The 23,061-nt window shown below is 45.6% G+C and overlaps 1 protein-coding gene across 2 annotated transcripts in view; it reads right to left on the minus strand.

Moving 5' to 3' along the window:
• Positions 1-3,526: 3,526 nt before the first annotated feature.
• Positions 3,527-23,061, minus strand: part of TOMM20 (translocase of outer mitochondrial membrane 20) — a 34,415-nt gene continuing 14,880 nt past the window's right edge. Inside the window, exon 5 of one of the 2 annotated variants that reach the window (XM_030334430.1) lies at positions 3,527-4,344. In XM_030334430.1, coding sequence (XP_030190290.1) covers positions 4,312-4,344 — 33 coding nt within the window. In that variant the 3' untranslated portion in view covers positions 3,527-4,311. Of the gene's footprint in view, positions 4,345-19,943; positions 22,778-23,061 lie in introns of those variants that run through there. The other variant, XM_030334429.2, reaches the window with a different exon arrangement.

Here is a 23,061-nt window from a genome sequence, read left to right on the forward strand (position 1 = left end):
CCTCGCGGAGCTCCCCTCTGGGGCCACAGTGGGGAGCTTCGGGCAGCCAGCTGGACCCGCCGTGCCCCAGACCCCGCCCGGGCCAGGCTGCTCAGGACGCCTGCCCAGGATTCTGATTCGCTGGGAGACTCAGTCTCTTCCTAGAGAACCAGCATGAGAAGTGCACACTCGGGAAGCAGTCCCGCCTTCCTCCGTGTGGATTCGGAAGCAGAAAGTCTGCAGAGAGGGCTCAGGGCAACAAACGTAAGAGCTTTGCAAGAGACAGAGAATAGAAACTAATGGAGACACTCCCAGCCTCCCCACCGACTTTGTGAGCTACCTGATGTTTTTCTAAGAAACGCTTTTTTTTTTTTTTAACTTAACGACATTTGATGTTTGGTGTTTGCAGCAACAACAACAGCAGCCAACAAAAACCCAGACTGGCCATGCGTGTCATCACAGTGAATTCCCATAACATATAACCCTACGGGGCAAAACTGTTATTTGCCTTGAAGACACAAGAAAACGAAGGCAAGCTTTCCAGAGCTTAGATCTGCTCCTGGACATTCAACCTTGGAAACCCACTGTCTTCACTACAGTGTCGTATGCCTCTCTGAGGTTACCTCCCCTCAAACATAAAGAAAGGAAATTGAAGGTGATGTCCACATCTAAGTTTCAGCTACTGCTGACACATCTGTGCTCACTCTAGGATGCAGCCATTGCGAAGGCGGTGTGCCGGGAAGGAGAATGGGTCCACCGGCCCTGAAGCGGCTGCAGGGAATGGTCGTGACCCCTGGGTCCAAAGCCAACGCCACTCCCGGAAGGGAGCAAACACGCCCTCAAACGGTGGCCCACCCTCAAGTCTCCATTGCTCAGGCCTTAGCTCCTGGTTCACGTTTCTCTCGTGGCCCTGAGCACACGTGACCATAATCATCTGCTTGTGTTCCTTGTCTCCAGCTAGATGATGAGCTCAGTGATCGGGGAGAGACCACTTGCTGGGCGGTCTTTGCATCTGCTGCAATGCGTTGTGCACAAGCAGGCCCTCACTAAATGTTTGTTGAGTGAATAAAAGAGTGAATAATGCACATGAATAGGCACATCTCCTACTACGAACTTAGGGAATTATATGGGTAGTGATGGCTAGGGAAACAGTGAAGCCGGAAGGCTAGGACGTTGCACTACCTACAACTGACACTAGATGGCACTCAAACACACCAAGAAAGTGCTTCTGAGAAAGCACACAGATGTGTGTTTTTTGTAGAGGGTTTTTAAGGAACGTCGTACATGTTGGCCTATAAGGACTCCCTGAGTGAAAATCTGTCTTGCACAGTTGAGCCAGCCTCAGCAGGACACACTGTACTAATCAAGGTTCTCCAGAGAAATAGAATCAACAGGATATGTATACAAAGAGATTTCTTACAGGGAATTTACTCCTAGAAACATGGAGGCTGACAAGTCCAAAATCTGCAGTGTGGGCTGGCAGGCTAAAGATCCAGGAGAGCTGATGGTGCAGATGAAGTCCAAAGGCCATCTTGTGGAAATCCCTCTTACTGAAAGAGGCAGGTTTTTTTGTTCTATTCAGGCCTTCAACTGATTGGATGAGGCCCACCCACATTAGGGAGAGCAATCGGTTTTACTCAAAGTTCACCAATTTAAATGCTAATCTCATCTGGGATGCCTGGGTGGCTCAGTTGGTTAAGGGTCTGACTCTTGATTTTGGCTCAGGTTCATGAGATCAAGCCCCACATCAGGCTCTGCAAAGACAGCACAGAGCCTGCTTGGGATTCTCTCTCTCCTCTCTCTGCCCTTCCCCTACGCATGTTCTCTCTCTCTCTCTCTCTCTCTCTCTCTCAAAATAAATAAATAAACATTTAAAAATAAAAGATAAAACAGGAGTGCCTGGGTGGCTCAGTCGGTTAAGCGTTCAATTCTTGATTTCGGCTCAGGTCATGATCTCATGGTTTGTGGGTTCAAGCCCTGTGCAGGCTCTACACTGACAGTGTGGAACCTGCTTGAGATTCTCTCTCTCCCTTTCTCTCTGCCCCTCCCCTGTTCTCACTCTCAAAATAAATAAATAAACATTAAAAATTTTTTTAAATAAAAAAATAAATGCTAATTTCATCCCAAAATACCCTCCAGTCGACACATAAAATCAATCTTTCTCCTTCTCTCTCTCTCATCCTCTCCTAACAACTGTAATGAGTGCAAAGTGCTACAACAAAGATCTGTTTCACCCCGAAGAAATCCAAAGGCCACATCGATCAGTCAGTTCTTCCCATGTGCACCTCCCAGAAAGCAACGCAGGAAACGTGACGCATGAGCCTAGTTATAAACTAAGCTTCTGAGGGCATTCTCCTAACCTACCTGGCTTAACTACACTGTTTGCAGATTTTTAGGCGATGTTTCAAAATTAGCTGATCATCCCCGAAGGCCTGTGAATTGACTGTAAGTAATTTAATTGGAGATGAGCAAGTGGGAAGACAGAGAGAAATTTTCCTCTCGTAGCTAACACAGCTAAAATCCCAGATAGGAAAGAGCCATTAGTATATTCGCTAATTGGAGTCATGTTTACATTCCTGTTGTCAACTGGCAACATTTGCTTGTTTCAAGGAAGTCTCCCCGGGTTTTGTGTAATTGTTACAACCTCTACAGAAGGCAAGTCCTGGGTGTAGCCCCTGACTGGGCAATTTCATAAATGATCCTTGCTCAAGCAAAGCACACATTTATTTTAGCTGCTACATTATTTTCTTCCACCATAAAACAGTCCATGGCACTGCCATCAGTCGAGTTGCGGTATTCTTTCCCGTTGAGAGTAGACAACTATTCTCAGGGGGGAAAAAAAAAACCCTTTAATCTGTGTTTATGCATTATCATAGCACAATAAAAGACCTTTAGCATAATAAAAGTTAGCAAAATAAAAGACCTTTTGCTTAAAGCGAAATCAGTCCATTTGTGACAGACTCACAAAAACTACTGAAGTATGAAAAACCACGTGTCATCATGAGATCCACTGTACTTTGCAACCCAATGTTTGAAACAAGGCTTCCGACTATATAGGACGAATAGTGGCCTAGTGGGGTGTCTGTGTTGGAAGAACGCCATCGCGGCCTGGAGAGACAAAGCAGCCGAAAATGTTCTTTATTGTGGTGATGTCCTTCTACCATGGCAGGCGACCTAAGGCATATTCTTACCAGGTGACATCCTAGTCCCCAACAGAGGCTGAAATAACTAAGACCAATTCTAAGCAACAGTCCTCACCTTGGAGAGGCGACTGCTGTCCACTCACATATGTCCTGGGAAGCCAAAAGGATGCTCAACAGACCACACGACTCCAAGTCAAAATACTGAAGTCCAGGGGCGCCTGGGTGGCTCAGTGGGTTAAGCGTCCGACTTCAGCTCAGGTCATGATCTCACGGTCTGTGAGTTTTTGAGCCCTACATTGGGGCTGACAGCTCAGAGCCTGGAGCCTGCTTCGGATTCTGTGTCTCCCTCTCTGTCTGCCCCACCCTTGCTCATACCTGATCTCGGTCTCTCTCAAAAATAAATAAACATTAAAAAAAGGTTTTTTTAATAAAATAAAATACTGAAGTCCAGACCATAAGAATAACACAACAGAGAGACTGAACAGATCATACAGGAAAGGTTACAAATCATTTCCTTCCTACAGTCAAATTAGTCTCCTATACGGCTTTTCCAGAAAAAAAATAATAATAATAATAATAATGCTGGCCATTACTAAGGTGCAAATAGGACCACTCTAGAGAGGAAAATATCCCAAGCAGGAGTAAGACCAAAAGGTGCCCTCCTCCCCCTCACTTTGGGGGATCAACAGTTCCCTGCAGGTACTCTGTAAACTTGAAGTCTAGGAGTGGGGAGGAAGGGGTCACCCGGTCAACATTTTCTTTTCCCAAAGCAGCGGTGACATTTGTCAGGAAGGCTCCCTGCGGGGGCCAAGTGAGCGGCTCTCTGGCCAGCCCTCCGCTCAACACCTGCAGCTGCTGGCCGGTCTGGCTGGGCTCCCGCTTCGTCAACAGGCAAGCCCAGGAGAGCAGGGCAGGGGCCCGGCCGGCGCCACACCCGCCCGGCCTAAACAGATGTGCTTCCTCCGCTTGTCAACACAGGAAAAAGAATGGAGTGTGAAACCCTCAGGATCTGTGAGAAACTACGTGGTCTGGGAGGAAAACCTCGGAAAACCTTTTTGATGCAAAAACCATTGTGAAATGGGTTTCGGCGAGCAGGATTCCACTTTCCCCGCTGTGCAAGGCGCTTTCTTGCAGTCAGGCAGGAACGCTGGCGTCACCATCTGATCCGGCTCGCTCCTCTTCCACAGAGTCAGGCTGGGGCGGGGAGGGCTTGCAGATGACTCTAAAAGAGAAACAGAACTAAATTCCAAGTGTCTCGACCCTTTGTTCTGACTAATTGATGATGTGATGGCAGTGGATTTTTTGCCTTTCCGAGTTCAGCTTCGCTGCCTCCCTCCAGGAGTACACAGTGAAATGTGATGGCGGCGCTGCTCCCAGCCCCCCGGATATTCTGATAGTTTCGTATTTAACTGCAAAGAAAGGGCAGCAGGCCATATGGTGTCTCTAGGCAGAGAGGGGATAAGAGCTCTTGTTGGAGATGGACAGAGAAAACGGAGGAAGTGGACAGCTTAAAATGAGCCTTGGAATCGTTTTGTCTGCTGTTGATCCTTCCTTACTGTTTAATCCTGATGAGCTAGCAGTCTGTAAACAAGACTTTCCCTTTTGCCTTGGCCACCAGGAAGCTCAGAGCTACATTCTGGGTTCAATGATAGTAGCTTTCCTTGGCCTAAGCTTTCTCTGCATGGCGTTATTGCAAATAATTTCTGGATGTAGGTAGGAAGACGGCATTTGTGATATTCTGGCTATCCGCCATCTATTCCCCTCCTTTTGTTAACTAGATACCAAATTCCCTCCAGGAAACTATGTTTCCCTAGCCCTAGCCCATGCGCTTCGGGGAGAGGGTCCCGCCTCCATCTCAGGGGAGAGGCACATAACCTAGACACAAGCCAGTCCGTTGCTCTATCCTCTATCTCCCTCTCCACACAGCATTGGGTTACAGGTGGGCAGATGAGCCGGTGAGATACCAAGGACATTTTGCCAGGAATCAGGGACTGACATCGTTCCCACTGGACTTGAGGTTGGAAAGACGCTAGTCTAAAGCCCTTACTGCTGTACCACGACCACAAGGGAAGCATCTGCCTGAAAATGGAGCTAAAGCTTGAGGATTCGTCCCTGCAGGACAAAGGGAGACGGGAAAGAAGGTCCAGGCTCATCCCGGTACCTGATGCTCACCGGTCCTGTCTAGGAAACAGCAGAGCCCCGTTCCGCTACAGCATGATCTGGATTTGCTGTCACAGTGGAAAGCATCCCAACTGACACAGGAGGTAGAGGCAAAAAGCCCACGCTTCGTTTTCTCTTACTGTGAGAATACTATGCGGTGGGGGCAGGAATTTTGAAAACCACAGGAAACCGTAAGAAAAAAAAAAAATCACCCCAGATCCCACAACCTAGAGAAAACAGCAAAATGGACTTCCCAGAATTTACTTTGAAGCCAGGGGGAAGAAAACACCATTCGTGAACACCTTCAAACACGCTGTCACACTGAACCCGACAGCATCTCGAGCTGTCCCATTTAAGCCACATGGAGGGAGAGTCATTATTTCATTTCTGTTTAGCTTTGGCACATAGCTCTGTCAGGCTTCTGAGTTCAACTTAAACTTTTTTATCAGCCTCCAAGTTCAAAAGGCGTTAATCTGGCCCCGCACCAAAAGCCTTTTGGCCAGAAACAGCTGAGCTGTTTGAGAGCACCTCCGCAGGGCTGCATTTCAGGCGGACCTGTCATCTCTCAGGAGCCACGATGGGAGCACCGCGCCCACGCTGCTGCCACTGTGGTTCTCTGCACGGGCCTGGCAGGTAAGCCGGGCCCCACCCCCCACCCCCAGGACCGCAGGGCCCTCGCTGGCCGTCTGGGGTCCTCTGGCTCGGCGGGCAGCCACGATCCGGCAGGTGGCTTTGAATCGACGCTGCTGCAGCTGGTATCCCACGAATGCTGCCAATCATGCTTTCTGTTACTTTTCCATTACTAGAATTTTTCAAACATACAGAAAGAATACAGTATAACAAACACACACGCGTCGCTTCCATTTTACAATCGTTTACGTTTTGCCAGCTTTGCTTCATTTATTTCTTTTCTTGCTGAAGTGTGCAGTTTTGAGGGGGTTTTTTAAATTTATTTTTGAGAGAGTCAGAGAGAGGGACAGAGGATCCAAAGCAAGCTCTGTGCTGACAGCAGAGAGGGCGACGTGGGGCTCGAACTCACAAACCGTGAGACCGTGACCTGAGCCAAAGTCGGACGCTCAACCGACTGAGCCACCCAGGCATCCCTGAAGTGTTTTAAGGTAAACTACAGACATATTACACACGGATGCGTCTGACTGCTCCTTCGCAGTGCAATTTCCTCTTTTAACTTCCGATTCACATTAAATATCTAAGGAGGACAATGTAAAACGATTGCCACCATTTATAAAATACCCGCACTTCACGAATTGCTCCATTCATTCATTCTTTCATTGGCCAGTATTTATTGAGCACCTATTAGGCCACAGTTTGAAGCCCCAGGGATACAGTGACACACAAAACCGGGGGTGGGCAGGACCCCAGCTCTCACGGATGGAGGGCTTCTTCTGTGGTGGAGATGGGCATTAAATAGATCAACAAAGTAGCGTGGAACCAGAGCGATGGGGGAGGTGGTGAGGACTGACTGGATTCAGGGCCATGTAGTGTATGCAGTCAACAGGGTTTTTGGACAGACTGGATGTGAGGTGTGAGAGAAAAAGAGGGGTCAAGGATGACGGACATTTTTGGCCTGAGTGTCTGGAAGCCTGAAGGAACCATTCATTAGGATGGAGATGACCCCAGAGACAGCGCTGCAGGATTTTTTACCTCAGTACCAGGACTCATCGTCTTGCCCCTTCGAAGAATAAAGTGGTGAACGCAAAATGAGCGGCGGCAGACAAAAGTTCCTGAGACCGTAAGATCAGAAAGGAAGAATAGTAGGAGAGCTCTCTTGACAGAGAGGCGACATTCAAAAGTGAACGCCCGCGAGTAGAGGCAAGGGTCCTGGTTTCCCACGGTTCCCCTTCGTTCCTTCTCAGGGTCGACCTTTACTGGCTGGAAAACGCTAGGTGCTGGGTTGTCCTTTCCTGATTGGCTCATTTTCATCATACAAGGAGAGGTCTGTGGCCACGCCGGTCCTTGTGGGTCATCCGTTTTCTGGTCTACTTATTTTTAGTCAGGTCTCTTGTCAAATTCCCCAGGGAAACCCGAGGGGGAGTAGGTGGGGTCTGTGACATTCTTGAGAGGGACCTCCTGCCTCAGGGGGTCTGCTGTGGTCAGGCTCTCCCAGCATTGTTCCAAACTCTGTGTTTTTCCCCACCCAGGGACCTCCGGTCCTAATCTTTCCCTCTCTGCCTCTTTTAGCCTATCTTTTCCTATCCTAACACAGGTCTGGAGGGGAAGATCGCAAGTTCAGTTTGGAATGCCAAGTCTGAGAGGTCACGCAGGAAGCTGGCTCTCTTTGTCTGGAGTTTAGTGGCGACGCGGAGGCTGGAGACGCGACTCTGGAGTGGTCAGCATCTACAGATCCTATCTTCAGCCCCGGGACTGCGTAAGAGCACTAAGGAGCGAGTAACTGGCAAAGACATCCAAGGACTGAGCCCTGGACACTGGGAAATAGCAGCCAGCGTGGGGAGAAAGACTCCAGCATGTAGTGTCCTGAAGCCAAGAGAACAAAAGGTTTCCAGAAGGGAGCGATCGTGTCCAGTACTGCTGATAGGCCGTCGCAGATAAAGACTGAGAACTGACCCCAGAATTCAGCACCGTGGAGGTCACCGGTTTCCTTGGCAAAAGCTGCCTGGGTGAAAGGGCCAGGACAAAAGTCTGATAGGTGGGTCATGGGAGAAGTGGAGACAGCGGCTATGAACAGCCCTTTAGAGACATTTTGCTGTAACGTAAAAGTGAGCAGAAATGGGATGCCAGCTGCAGGGGGCAAAGGGTCAAGAGGTTTTGTTAAGACGGGATAAATCACACCATGTCTCTGCTACTGGAAATACCTAGCAGCGACGGGGAGATGATGCGGAAGGCAGGATGCACGACTGCAGCAAGGCCGGCCAGTGGTCCAAAGCCAATGCCCCCCCCCCCCCCCCCCCCCCCCCGCTCTGAGAGGTGCGCCCACAGTGTTGGGGGGATGGGCGTGGATACGTAGATGGTGGGTGCAGTCGGGGTTTTCGTTCTGTGAGGAGACACTACCATCCTCTTTGGAAATGAATCCGAGGAAGCTCCAAGGAGTGAAGTCCTTAGTAAGTTGCAAATCTGGAACCCAAGACCCAAGTCTCTGGTTCCAAAATCTGTCCCACCACGGCTGCCCCTCTATTTTTGCGCAGAACTGGGAAGTCAAGGAGTTAAAGAAACCCTCTGCCACGTTTTTTACTCTTTGCCTTTTACACAAAACATAGGTTGCTTTGAGGCACTTTGAAGCTCACGTTGGAATGAGGCCTCTTTGACAAGTCAGGGATCCTTCCAACTAGTGTCCTGTATTTCGCATTCTCATTTGGCCTCCGCTCCCATGTGACATTCAAATTTATGGGGCTCTGAAACAAGAGACTTGGCAAAATGTTATCCTGGTACAATTTCCCGGATGCACTTTTATTTCCCCCTAAAAATATCCACGTTCAAGTATTTTCGCTTTGCCCTTGACGATCTGTGTGCACTTTGTACAGAATCTCAGCTCCGGGCTGGGGGAGGCGGGGGTCTCAGTTCCGCTCCCGAGCGCCCGGCGCGGAGACAGGGCCGCCGGCCGGAGCACCGCCACTAGATGGCGCCAGAGCCCTCCTTCGCTCTGACTCCTGCCGGCTCCGAGTTCTCTGGGGATCCGTGGTCGGGACAAGGCGCCGCTCACCACCCGCCGGCCTGGTCGGGCCTGGCGGTCCCTTCCCCAACTTGGAACTGGAGAAGGGGTCAGCTCGACGCCCGCTGTCTTCTCCGTCCACTTCTGGACTTAAAGCAGACCCGGGTCGTCCGCTACCTGGCAGACGATCTCCGAGCAAACAGGGTCAGAACAGCGATGGCTGTGCAAAATTTGGATGGAATGCTGGGAGGAGGGAGGAATGTGGTTTTGTAAACATATTACCTGATACATACTTTGCCTATCAGAAAGCCTGCTCCAGTGTCCAATAACTCGGCTGCCTCGAGCCCTATGCAATGGAGATTGAATTTCCATGTGGCCCAGCTGACAGCTTTAAAGCATTTTCAGATGAGGCATATGTATACACACATGGGGTCACATCACAAGGGCACAAAATATGACCCGCTTGCAGGTGCTTGAAAGAGAAGTTTCTGGCTGACAAATCCATCCTTGAAAAACTCCTGTGGGCCTCCAGGACAGCAAGTCAGGTGTCCTATCTCCACAAATGAAGAATACGGTCTGTAATTAGACTAACCCAGAACCCTTTGAAAACTGGTTAGGGGAGATGTTTTTTCTTGACTTGACGAGAGCTTATTCCTCTAACTGTAGGATATCTGTCAAGTGCTTTTCGGCATGGAATGAACCACTGAAAAGTTTTTAAATCACAAACTTTTAATCGCTTTAAATCACAAATTATTTTAAACAGGTCAGGGTTTGTAAGAATTGGTTACGATGGGTGTCTTCCAAGCATACTCTGACTCTAGGGCTGGCTTAGCTGTTTCCTGAAAACATCTTTATCACGTACCTTTTTTTTTTTTTTTAAAGATCTCAGTTATAAGTAATCTCTACCCCCAGTGTGGGGTTTGAACTCATAAACCTGAGATCAAGAGTCACATGCTCTACTGACTGACCCAGCCAGGCGCCCCTCCTTACCGCAGATCTTAAGTCCCTCTGAGAAGGAAGTTTGTGTATCTTTGTTTTGGGAGAGGACAGCTGTGCTAAAGAAGAGTATAATTGAAGAGATGAACCTTTATGGTGACAAGTATTTTGTGTTGCTCAGGACACAGGGACCTATGTCCTTTCTTTTTTTGTTTTCTCTTTTTTGAGATGGGGGGGGTCTCATAGTCTCATAGGTTTGACTAACAGCCTTTTCTGTCAGGCTCCACAAAATTGTTTTAACTAACGTCTTTTTAATTAATTCAGTTAGCTTTTACTGAAGTGCCCGTCTCGTGCTAGAACCCAAGCTAGGCACCAGAGGGGTCGCAATGAACAGAAGTAGCAAAACAGCACGGCCGTACTAGAGCTTACCTCCTTCCAAAGGAAGTTTTTAAACACACATCCTGTTGAGATGAGGACATTTATATCAGTTTGCTGTCCTCAAAGCATTGTGATGTAGTGTGGCTCAGATACAAACCAGGAAGATGAGCCTGAATGCGTTTTTTTTTAATGTTTATTCATTTTTGAGAGAGACACAGAGCATGAGTGGGAGGGGCAGAGAGAGAGAGAGAGAGAGAGAGAGAGAGAGAGAGAGAGAGAGACAGAATCTGAAGCAGGCTCCAGGTTCTGAGCTGTCAGCACAGAGCCTGACGTGGGGCTCAAACCCACGAACTGTGAGATTATGACCCAAGCCAAAGTGGGATGCTCAACCAAGTGAGCCACCCAAGCATCCCAAGTCTGGATGCACCCTAATCACTAACTCAGTGATGCTGAACAAATCACTGGATCCTTCCATGCCTCCCCCTGTCACTGTGTCCTTTGTTAATATCCTTACCTTCCTCAGCTTTGTGAATTCAATGATGTAACACCTGAGCTGTCAAAACATTACACAGATGCAGTTTGTTTTTACAAAATACACTGTTTTTTATGTTATAACAGTACCTAAAGGGACCATAAGATAAAGGAACATGATTACAAATGATTCTTAAAACAGAGGACTTGAAAGAAAGATTAGGCTAAAATTCTAACAGAGGATATCATTAACTCTCAGCTCTTACTGCTCAGAAGCACAATCTGAGGAATCCAGAATACTCTAAATATCTGTTAAAGGATCAGAGGTGAGGAATGTGGTTAGCCCTGAAAAGGTCCCTGACCCCCTGGCAGCCAGCCTCCCTTGGAGAACAGCTTCGGGCACATCTTTTTGCATGCAAGGACCGGCACGCCCGACCTGTTGGATGAAAACCAACACTGGGAGCTGGAGCGGCACGGATCTGACCAAGCTGAAGGCCGCGGGGCGGGGCGGGGCGGGGCGGGGGAGGTGACACAGAAAGTCAACTGGCCTGAGGTGTCTCAGTGTGGGACTCTGTCCAAACACAGAGACATTTCAGAACGTCTTTCAGGAGGTATGACGAACGTGAGACACAGAGGAGGAAGATGTGCTGTCTAGGCGGCCAGAGGTGTGCAACGCATTCCAGACGAGGAGTCTGTGGAACTGAGTGAACGGCTTCCCCTGGTGTCGAGATGACTTTGTGTTTTCCAGTCTCCCTGCTTCCCCCAGCATCCTGATGATGCCATCACCTAGAGGCTTCGCGAAAAATGATTTTCCCATTTTCTTAGAAAAGAGGTGGAATTAAAACTATTTTAATTAACTAAGTACAGTCAGATCTGTAGGCCCTTTTGCAGAAGGGAAGTTACACATTACAAAAGGAAGAACATGGAAATTCTGCACATTTCCTGTTGAATGTCCCCCTTTATTCAGAAAGCAGGCTGGCCGGCCATTTTGTTTCTATTAGAGAATCAACAGAAATATACTCAACTCACAGGCCCAAATAAACAGACAACGGGTCGACAATTTCGCCACATGGAAATTACAAGTCAGAACACCTCCCTGTCCACTCACTTCCCCCTCTCCATGGACGTTTGGTGTACCTGTGTCTACTCTCAAAATCAAGGACTTTGGGTCCCGGAGCATTTGGGAAGAAATCTCAAGTTCAGCAGACAGCTGAAAGCATTAAGAGAAATATCTAGAATGCTGCTTGGTATTGTCTTTGGTAAAAAAAATAAAGGAGTAAAAACCTTTTCGTAGAGGCGGCTTCTAAGCAACAGGCTTGACCAAGGGTAAACCTGAGTAAGGTCAAAGAGCCCACAGGGCTCACCGACCACCACAAGCTTCGGGCAAGCAGGCTCACTAAGTGACCCACCTCGTAATAACCATAGGCTCTAATTAACCAATGGGCTACTTACAACCAGGGACAGTTACCAAAAAAGGGAAAATTCCATCCATTCCCGTATCTCCCTCACTCCACCCTGTGACTGTGGCCCCTCACTGCCACCTTGCTGCAGACAGTCTCTTTGCTGTACTGCCCATCTTATGGTGTATTGAATAAACTTCTATGTCCTTTGTTCTGCCTTGATGGGAGTGGGTAGAGAGAGAATCCCAAGCATCCCAAGCAGGCTCTGTCAGCACAGAGTCCAACGTGGGGCTCAAACTCATGAACCGTGAGATCGTGACCCGAGCTGAGATCAAGAGTCGGGACGCTTAACCAACTGAGCCACCCAGGTGCCACCAAAATAAACTTAGAAAAAAATAATAAACCCAATGACTTAACAAGTAGCTTTTAAAAGAGATATTATCACTCTTCACAACGATACTCTGTTCGTCCTTCCATGTACCTTCATGTATCATGTCAAAAAATCTTTTATATTCGTTTCATTGTGAAAAATTCCCAGCCAACTTCTGATCATATGGATTTCCATTCATTAAGTATTTACTAAGCATTTAACTACGCTTTATGCTGAGAAACCCAGTCATCACTAAGACACACGTATTTAGAAGTGGTCTGGTGGGTGAACGGGACGTTACTAAAAAAATTACAGTAGATCTCAGTGAATGAGGTTGCAGAATTAGTCAAGTGTCTGATTATAAGGGCCTTGGATGCCACACGAGAGGGACGTTTCAGAGCAATTCCTGGGGCAGCAGAGTGGATCAGAGTCGATGAGGCTGCACAGTAACTATAATCAAATACCCTAGAGCAGCAGTGAGGCCAGAGAAGAGTGGAATGGATCAGACACACAGAAAGAATAGGAGGGGCGAGGTTTGGTCATTGGTGTAGTGTGGTGAGTAGGTAACAGCCAAGTGGAGGACAGCTCAGAAGGAGCCTGTGCAAGGGAATTAATTCAATTCTGTACAAGTCACGTGAGGTGCCTGCACACAGCCATGTGATGCTGAGCAAGCAGGAACCCACACCCACCCGAGCTCAGTGAGGGGACGTAGGTGTCAATGAAGCCAGAGAGCATGAAATGACCCAGGAAGAACGGAGAGATGGGAGCAATCCCAAATGAAACAGAATCTGGGAGAGGAGCAAGTTCTGGCAAAGGTACCGTCCCCACCCGGAGCCCAGCCCCCACCCGGAGCCCAGCCCCCAGCCCCAGCCGCCACACTGCGCGAGCCCGAGTTCATCCCAGCCCTCCAGGTCCATGTGCTCTCCAGCCTGCCTTTCCAACACTCTGGCCCTGTTACCGGGTCCAGACTGTGACCGCAGCTTAGGAGTCATGGCATTCCTTCCTGAAGCATTAACTGTATATTAGTGACTTGGGAGGGAGCAAAGAGATTTTTATGTTAGACAATGCAAAGTTACAGAGCAGAAAACAAAAACAAAAACAAAACTCTCATTTTTAGAAGAGAGAAGACATAATTTCAGTAACGTTTTGTGCTTTCAATTCCTCAGGTTTTGTACCCTTTCAAGAAAGGAGCAACCATTCTACGTGTGACATGAATTATACAGAGTGGCCATTTTGTTTTGTTTGCGCATTATGTCTTCCATCTTTGGTGAAAAGTACCTACGTTTTTTTATTTTTAATGCTTGTTTGCTTTTGAGAGAGATAGAGAGAGGATCCGAAGCAGGCTCTGCACTAACAGCACATAGCCCGATGCAAGGCTTGAACTCAGGAACCATGAGGTCATGACCTGCGCCCAAGTCGAACGCTTAACCAACTGAGCCACCCAGGTGGCCCAGTACCTACATTCTTTAAAAAAAAAAAAAAGTCGCCCCAATTCCTTTTACCCTATCTCTCAAACAGGCAGTCAAGTAAAGTGCAAGTTACCCTTATTTTAAACCCTAAGTCTTATTACAGCCAACTAACCCTCAACAAAGGTGCCAAGAATATACAAGGAGGAAAAAAACAGTCTTCAAAAACTGGTGTTGGGATAACTGGATATCTGCATGTAAAAGGATGAAAGTGAACTCTTATCTTACACATATACAAAAATCAACTCAAAATGGATTAAAGACTTAACTGTAAGATCTGAAACCATAAAACCCCTAGAAGAAAACATAAGGGGAAAGGTCCTTGACATTAGCCTCGGTGATGATTTTTTCAATTTGACACCAAAAGCCAGGTAACAAAAAGGAAAAACAAGTGGGACTACATTAAACTAAAAAGCTTTTGGAAGACAAAGGAAACCACCAACAAAATGAAAATGCAACCTACTCAATGGAAGATATGTGCACATAAAATATCTGACAAAGGGTTAATATCCAAAATATATAAAGAATTTTTACAACCCAACACTTAAAAAACTAACAATCTGATTACAAATGGGCAGAGGACCTGAACAGACATCTTTCCAAAGAAGACATTTTTCCGAAGACCTTTTTCCAACAGATACATGCAAAGATGCTCAACATCACTCATCGTCAGGGAAATGAAAATCAAAACAATGAAAAACCACAAATCAAAACCTCACACCTGTCAGAAGGGCTACAATCAAGAAGACAAGAAATAACAGGTGTTGGCAAGGATGCTGAGAAAAGGGAACCTTCGTGCACTATTGGTGGGAATGCAAACTGGTGCAGCCACTAGGACAGTATGGAGATTCCTGAAAAAGTTAAAAATAGAAATACCATATAACCCAGTAATTCTACTGTTGAGTATTAAACCCTCCCCCCCTCCCCAAATACTAATTCAGAAAGATGTATGCACCTCCAGGTTCATCACAGCATTATTTACAGTAGCCGAGATATGGAAGTAGACTAAGTGTCCATGGACGGATGAATGGATACAGAAGTGGTGCATATATACACAGTGGAATATTACTCAGTGATAAAAAGAATGAGATCTTGCCATTTGTGACAACATGGATGGACCTAGAGGGTATAGTGCTGAGTGAAGTAAGAAAAAGATAAACACCATGATTTCACTTACATGTGTAATCTAAAAAACCAAATGAACAAACGAAAACTAGAAGCAGAGTCATAAATACAGAGGACAAACTAGTGATTGCCAGAGGGGAGGGGGGTGAAGGGAGGAGCAAAATAGGTGAAAGGGACGAAGAGGTACAAACTTCCAGTTATAATTAATCACCGAGATAAAAAGTACAGCAAAGGGATTATGGTCACTAATACTGTGATAATGTTGTACAGTAACTATACTTATCATGGCGGGCACTGCACAATGTATAGAATTATTGAATCACTATGTTGTACAATTGAAACCAATATAACTTGGTGTCAATTATGCTTCAATTAAAAAAGTAAAACACCAGGGTGCCAGGGTAGCTCAGTGGGTTGAGCATCAGCCTCTTGATTTCAGCTCAGGTCATGATCTCACGTTTCATGAGACTGAGCCCCATGTTGGAGCTCTGCGTGGGTAGTGTGGAGCCTGCTTGGGATTCTCTCTCTCCCTCTCTCTGCCCCAACACCCCCCTCTCAAAATAAATAAACTTAAAAAAAAAAAAAAAGTAAAACGCCAGAAATAAATTTACAAATATGATTGACATTTGAAATAGAGTTCTGGAAATGTTATAAGAAAAACCGTAAAGGTGAAATTCAGAAGTTTAAAAGCAAAGTTATTAAGTAGTTTCATAACGTTTACAGTGGAAACATAAATGGGACTATACCAAAGTAAAAAATTTCTGCACAGCAAGAGAAACCAACAAAGTGGGAAAGCAACCAATGGAATAAAAGAAAATACTTGCAAACCACCTCTCATCAAAGAGGTTAATACCCAAAAAAATATGAACTCCTACAACCTAAAGCAAAAAAAAAAAAAAAACAAAAACAGAACAAAAACCAAACAAAACAACAACAACCCAATCTTAAAAACAGGCAAAGGCCCCGGTAGACATTTTTTTCCAAAGACATACAAATGGCCAGAAAGTGCTCCTCACTAACCATCTGGGAAATTGACAAGAGCACAATATAACCTCACACTTGACAGGACGGCCATTATCAAAGTCAAAACGGCAAGTGTTGGCAAGGCTGTGGAGAAAGGGAGCCCGCTCCCTTTGGAACTGTTGGTGTAGTCACTGCGGAAGAGTGTGGAGATGGCTCAAAAACTTAAAAACAGAACTACCACGTGACCCAGCAATCCCACTTCGGGGGATATGTCTGAAAGAAATGAAACCATGATCTCAAAGAGACAGCTGCACCCCCATGGTCGTCACAGTGTTCTTCGCCAGAGGCAAGGCAGGAGAAGACACTGAATGTCTGTCGGTGGATAAATGAAATGTTACAGGTGTGTGTGTGTGTGTGTGTGTGTGTGTGTGTGTGTGCGTGCGTGTGCGCGTGGTGGGGGGTGGGGTGGAGGTGGATATTCAGCCTTAAAAAAGCAAATTCTGGAGCACCGGGTTGGCTCAGTCAGTTAAGCAACCAACTCTTGACTTCAGTCCTGGTCATGATCTCCTGGTTCGTGAGATCCAGCTCCATGTCTGTCATTGCAGAGCCTGCCTGGGATTCTCTCTCCCTCTCTGCCTGCCTCTCCCCCACTCACTCTCTCAAAATAAAGGGGAAAAAAAAAAAAAAAAAGGAAATCCTACCGTTTCTGACACGGATAAACCTGGAGGATATTATGCCAAGTGAAATAAGCCCCAAACAAAAAGACCATGACCTCAATTATAGGTGGCATCTAAACAAATCAATCTTATAGTGTGGTGCCTGGCTGCTTCAGAGAACATGCAACTCCTGATCTCGGGGTTGGTTGTTCAAGCCCCAGGTCGGTGTAGAGACTACTTTAAAACACAATTTGGCCGGAGGGGGGAGGGGGGGGGGTCGGGTCGTCCCTGGGTGGCTCAGTTGGCTGAGCGTCCGACTTCGGCTCAGGTCATGATCTCACAGTTCGTGGGTTCGAGCCCCATGTCCAGCTCTGTGCTGGGGCTCGGAGCCTGGAGCCTGCTTCAGATTCTGTGTCTCCCTCTCTCTCTGCCCCTCCCTCGTTCATGCTCTCTCTGCCTCTCAAAAATGAATAAAGGTTAAAAAAATTTTTTTTTTAATTTTTTTTGGAAAACCAAATCAAACTCATACAAAGAGTAGAATGGTGGTTGCCAGGGACAAGGGAGTAAGAGAAATTGGAAGATGTTGAACACACGGTACAAACTTTCAGTTATAAGTTCTGGAGCATGGGGACTATACGGTTAAATGCGTTGTATACTTGAAATTTGCAGAAAGTAGTTTTTTGTTTTTTTTTTTTAATGTTTATTTTTGAGAGACAGAGACAGAGAGCAGGCAAGGAAAGGGCAGAGAGAGGGAGACACAGAATCCAAAGCAGGATCCAGGCTCTGAGCTGTCACAGAGCCCGACATGGGGTTCACTAACTGTGAGACCGTGATGAGCCGAAGTCGGACGCTTAGCCAACTGAGCTACCCAAGCGCCCCTGCAGAGTAGATGTTAAGTATTCTCACATCACACACCTAAAAAGGTAACATATCTGAGGTGACAGATGTTAGTTAGCCTGACTACGGGAATCATTTCATGTCCACTATACCCCAACATCACATCACACATCTTAAATATATAAAATCCTAATTTATTTATCTTACTTCAATAAAGATGGTGGGGGGGGAGGATCCTGAATCTTCCATTTATCATGCAACACTGGGCAGGTTTCTTTTTTTTTTTATGTTTATTTATTTCTGAGACAAAGAGCATGAGTGGGGGAGGGGCAGAGAGAGAGGGAGACACAGAATCAGAAGCAGGCTCCAGGCTCTGAGCTGTCAGCACCAAGCCCTACGTGGGGCTTGAACCCACAAACTGTGAGATCATGACCCGAGCCGAAGTCGGTCGCTCAACCGACTGAGCCACCCAGGCGTCCCTGGGCAGGTTTCTTAAGCTATGAGAGGGGAACAGCTACTGTCTGAGATAGTAGGGAGTCTGAGTGAATACATTCTGGAGTGAGGAAATGTTTGTCATCCTCTATGTGAGGCCTGGAGATCCAGCCTCTCTCAGTCTGTTAGTAAAAGTCAAACTAGCACAGTGAGATGCAGAGGTGGAGGGGACAGTCAGGTTTAGGGAGCTCACTCTAATCTGAAAGGCTAGACGTACTTTTCCTGAGGCAACAAATGCCACTTCTGCTAATTCAAGTTGGGCTTCTATACTTGCTACTGGAGTCCTACCTGCAAGGGAAGCTTTTGAAAACTAGTGCAGGGCTCTAAAAAAATGGCACATTGATATAATTTTTTATAAGAATCAGTCTCTGCTAAGACCACCAAGTTGTCCTCTTCAAATGCCGAATAGAGTGAGCAGCTGCATGTACGATGTCACTGTCCAGAGGTCACTGAGCGAGCACGTTCCACCTCTCGAGGGACTTGTCTCGTGCGCTCCTCTGGGTAACAGGCAACTCGTTCTGCTTTACAACTTCAAACATACCCACTCTGCCCAGGTACAAGCTGAAAGGCCAGCTCACTTCAGTCTAGCTACTTCCTTAGGCTACCAAGAAAAGGCAAGGCTACATGGATCTTAAGATCTCAGTGAAGCTCCAGTGGGATCCCGTTTTCTCCCCGAACCAGGCACAGATTTTTCAGATCAAGCTCTAGCTTAACCACAGCCTCTCTTACTCATTTTCTCCCCCCACCCCTGACTCCTAGCTTCTATATCCATATTATCGGGAAGTGTTTGACTCCTCTATCAATACCAATGGATATTAAACAAGAATTCAGTACCTCTGCAATGCCTCCTGGACTGTTTCCATAACACAGCTGTAAACCTTTAAAAGTGAAGGAAAAGGTTCCATATATAAAATGTCCTGGAGACCCTCTAAAAGGAAAAAATCCATTTGATTTTCCCAGACACAAATATCAAATAAAAATTTTAGAACTCACAATCAAAATGCTTAGTGAATGTAAATTTTTTCTGTTATTTCGAGAGACGGAAAATCTCAAGCAGGCTCTGCCCTGTCAGCTCACAGCCAGACATGGGGCTCAAGCACACAAACGGTCAAGATCGTGACCTGAGCACGCCCCAGGGAATGGAATTTCTGCTTAATTTATGTGTCTAGTTAATGGGCTATTTATGGGGGAAAAAAATCCTAAAAAAACATTTAAATGGACTGGCCTATCTCGAACATAAAGTCTGTAATTGACTGTCTTTATGCTTTGGATTATCGAATGAGTACTGGGTGTTCTTAAATAATCACATACTACCACCAGTTGGCTGGCTTTTTAATTACACACCTCATTTTTACAGAGTGCACCGCTGAAGCACATCATCTGGGACATGAACACTCGCTATCCTACAATAATTTCCTATTCATGTTTTCTAGGTCACCCCTGACTGCTGCTGGGTCACATTCACAGCATGGCCCCAGTCCAGCAGCATCACCAAACCCTGGGAACTCATTAGAAATGCTAACAGGGGGCACCTGGCCGGCTCAGTGCATACACCATGTGATTCTTGACCTTGGGGTCATGAGTTCAAGCCCCAAGTTGGGCACAGAGTTTACTTAAAAGAAAATCACTTTTTTTTTTAATTAAAAAAAGAAATACTGAAAATGTGCTCCTGGGTCTGACCTGCTGCCCAGCAACGTGCTTTAGCAATCCTTCCAGGTACCTGTTAAACTTGGGTAATCACGATGACCCAGAATCCTCACCAGCTGACATTAAAGCAGGGGTTCTTAACCTGGGATATGAAGTCAAAGGCAAATGTGCCTTTTCCTGGGAGGAGCTGCCCAACTGTCAACCTTCTCTAAGGGATGTCAACCTAGAGGCAGGTACCACCACTGCCAGTCATCAAATTCAGATTTCACTTCTGCAAATACACACCAAGCCAACATGTTCTCCAAGCCCTTTAATATTCACTTAAAACAGCTGAGGCACAAGCAATAATAAAACTGCATTTTTTGTTACAAGAAAGAATTTTGTGTAATATCTGCATCATATACCAATTTTCTCAAACTCTCTTCGGCAATATTTCATTAATACTCTGGTGGTCCAGAAGTTGGTTCAACAAGGTCAGAAAAGCAGAAATTTAGTTAAAAAAAAAAAAAATCAATTACCGAAGGGTAAGAGGACTCAAACATTTACTGAGTGCCTACTATGGCCACCGTACTAGGTTTCATGTACTTTACAGAAGTTCAATGTGAATGTTAAGTCCTAGTCATCTGTTAACAGGCTAGCAGGACACAGTCAGGTAAGCCCATCTTAAGTGTGCTTTCACCTGAAGTACAACTGTGGAATCGAAAAATCGATCTTTCCCAAGGAAGCGCACCAACATACACAAATACATATTTCCATTTCCAAAGACAGTACCCAAGCATGCAACATTAGGACATGGGCGCACTCAGGTTGTCACCACTCTACCTAAATCTTGGGCTGAGGACCACTGGGCCAGCATCGCCCCTACTGACTGCGTGGTTCCATCACCATTTAAAACTTTAGACAGGAAATGGTGTTCAGCACATTAAGTATCTGGGGAAAACCTTGCTTGGGTTTGTTTTGTTTTGTTTTTTAACAAAACGACTTTCAGAAGTGGCACCTGTTCTGAAAACCATCATTTAAGTAAGAAAATGACAGCATAATCGGCTCTAACGGGAAGATACCACAGCCTTTTCAACAAGTTATTACATCAAAGCTGGTTATTTTTCAGAAAACTAAGTGATACCCAGCTCAGAGTACAGAATTCTCCAGAGCATATAGCCTTCACATCCTCCCACACAGCTAAGTTAACCCCTCACTCCTCCAGCTAGTCCTTAGTTTCTCTGGGTCCATTCCTCCCTTGCCAAGCTGCCTGCCCCTTGTGCTTGCCTCTATATACTAACTCTAACCTATATTCTGGATGCCCCTGGTCTCAACACTCCCTCTGGCTGGGGTGGGCACAGGACAAAAGCTTGTTTCCTACCGATGTGGTCAATCGCTGACCAATCGCCATTGCCCTCCTTTGGATTTGGGACCTACTGGTAAAACTGACTAGCATGTTTGCACTGGTCACCTCCCTATCCCCACAAAAGAGCAGGCTGGGTGTTATCAAAAATAAAAGCACACTGTTTAAGGGTTCAGGATTACACATGTGGAAGATACACAAGGAAGAGTCCTTAAATGTCTGAGTCACGTGGTCTGATGTTCTTTTACAGACAAGAATACTAGGAGGTAAGTTCAGAGATGTAATGTGACCTGCCAAAGGGCGTGGGGATGTCCAGAGGCAAAAACTTAGAACCATACTGCAAACGCTCTCCTTTAGATCTCAACCACAACAAAAACCCAAGGTTAAGGAAAATTTGTAAGTAAAACAAAATAAAAAGTCTGGTACCTAGGCAAAGTCTTTGGGATCTCTCCAGATTTTTAGACAGAGTAAAGGCAACCTATACAGGGAGGAATTGTTACTCAGTTCAACAGATGACAGCAAGTACCAAGGATCTTTATTCTCAGGCCCGATGTTGAATCTGTGACTGCAGAAAACACGTCACTATTTTGAGAACACCTCCATTCTTTCCAAGTCTTCAGCTACAAGGTTACACCTTATTCTCATCGTAACAAGATAAATGAAAGAGGATTAAGGAGATACACTGAAGATAAAAGCAAAGGGAACAAACATTTTACAAGCTATCATCCCAGCTACCTAAAAGTTAAGTTTCAGATTTACGACAGTGACAGAACCATAGGATTTCAGTGAAAACCAACACAAGTTAGATCTTTAAAAAAAGGTGGGGGGTGGGGGGGGGATCAACTCAAAAATACAAAGTCAGGCAAGCATGCAAAATTCAGAGTATAAAAAAATGCAAGGCCTGGTTGTCCAAACAACATATACCTCAGGAAAAGGTGGATTTGAAAATAGATGCTAAACAGAAACAAATGAATTAAAAGCTGAAAGGGACACTTCTCTGAATTAGCAGACCAACTGCCTCATTTATAAAGAGGAAAGAGGGCAGACAGTAATTGGTGAAGCTCACATGGCTAGATTAAGAATGACACAGATCTAATTCCCAGTGCTATCTGCAACTACATACAGCTAAAATGCATGGAGATAAATATCCAGAACACATTAAGCCCACTGGTTTAAACAAAACATTTCAAGACAAATACACAGGGAGGTGAGTTAATACAGCACAGCAGCACATCTCACGTATTAAGAGATTAAAAGGAAAGAAATGACCTCTCAAAGATTTTAATGCTTAGTTTTGATAAAGCAGGTTTCCATCCAATTCTTTTATGTAGAACAAAATGAACTAGCTTTAAAAAAAAAAAAAAAACACGTGCATTCTTCAACTTTCTCCTACATTTTCTTGGCCTATCTTTCAAAACTAAGCAGAGTATTTTTAACGTAAGAAATGTGACACTATATGTACATTTTAATTGCACATTTTAGGAATAAAATAAATCCATGATATTTCGGTAACTCGTAGTGTATTTATAAAATGAAAAGACTTCTATCAAAATACACTTTTCACTGGGAAAAATAAATAAAACAGACAAATGGATCTACACAAAGTAAAAATTAACTTTGGTAGATTTCAGTGTAGGACAGTCCATAACCAGCCTATTTGCCCTTATTCCCCCAGAGCTGCTCATCTTCCGAGTTAAGATTTTAAAAATATTTTTAATTGAGATTATGTTGATATTGGTTTTTCATTCCACATCATCTTCAGCCAAGCTCTGAGCACTTACAATTCTCTGAAAGAGAAAAAAAAAATTTAATTTTTAAATGTCCTTTACAGGAGGCAAGAATATACAACGGGAAAAGACAGTCTCTTCAACAAATGGTGCTGGGAAAACTGGACAGCTACATGCAAAGAAATGAAACTGGAACACTCTTACACGATACACAAAAGTAAACTCAAAAAAGAATTAAAGACCCAAGTATGAGACCTGACACCATAAAACTCCTAGAAGAAAACACAGATCGTAATCCCTTGGGCATTGACCTTAGCAACATATTTCTAAGCATGTGTCCTCAT

Source organism: Lynx canadensis, chromosome D2 (assembly GCF_007474595.2).
Source record: "Lynx canadensis isolate LIC74 chromosome D2, mLynCan4.pri.v2, whole genome shotgun sequence".
In the NCBI taxonomy this organism is placed as follows: Eukaryota; Metazoa; Chordata; class Mammalia; order Carnivora; family Felidae; genus Lynx; species Lynx canadensis.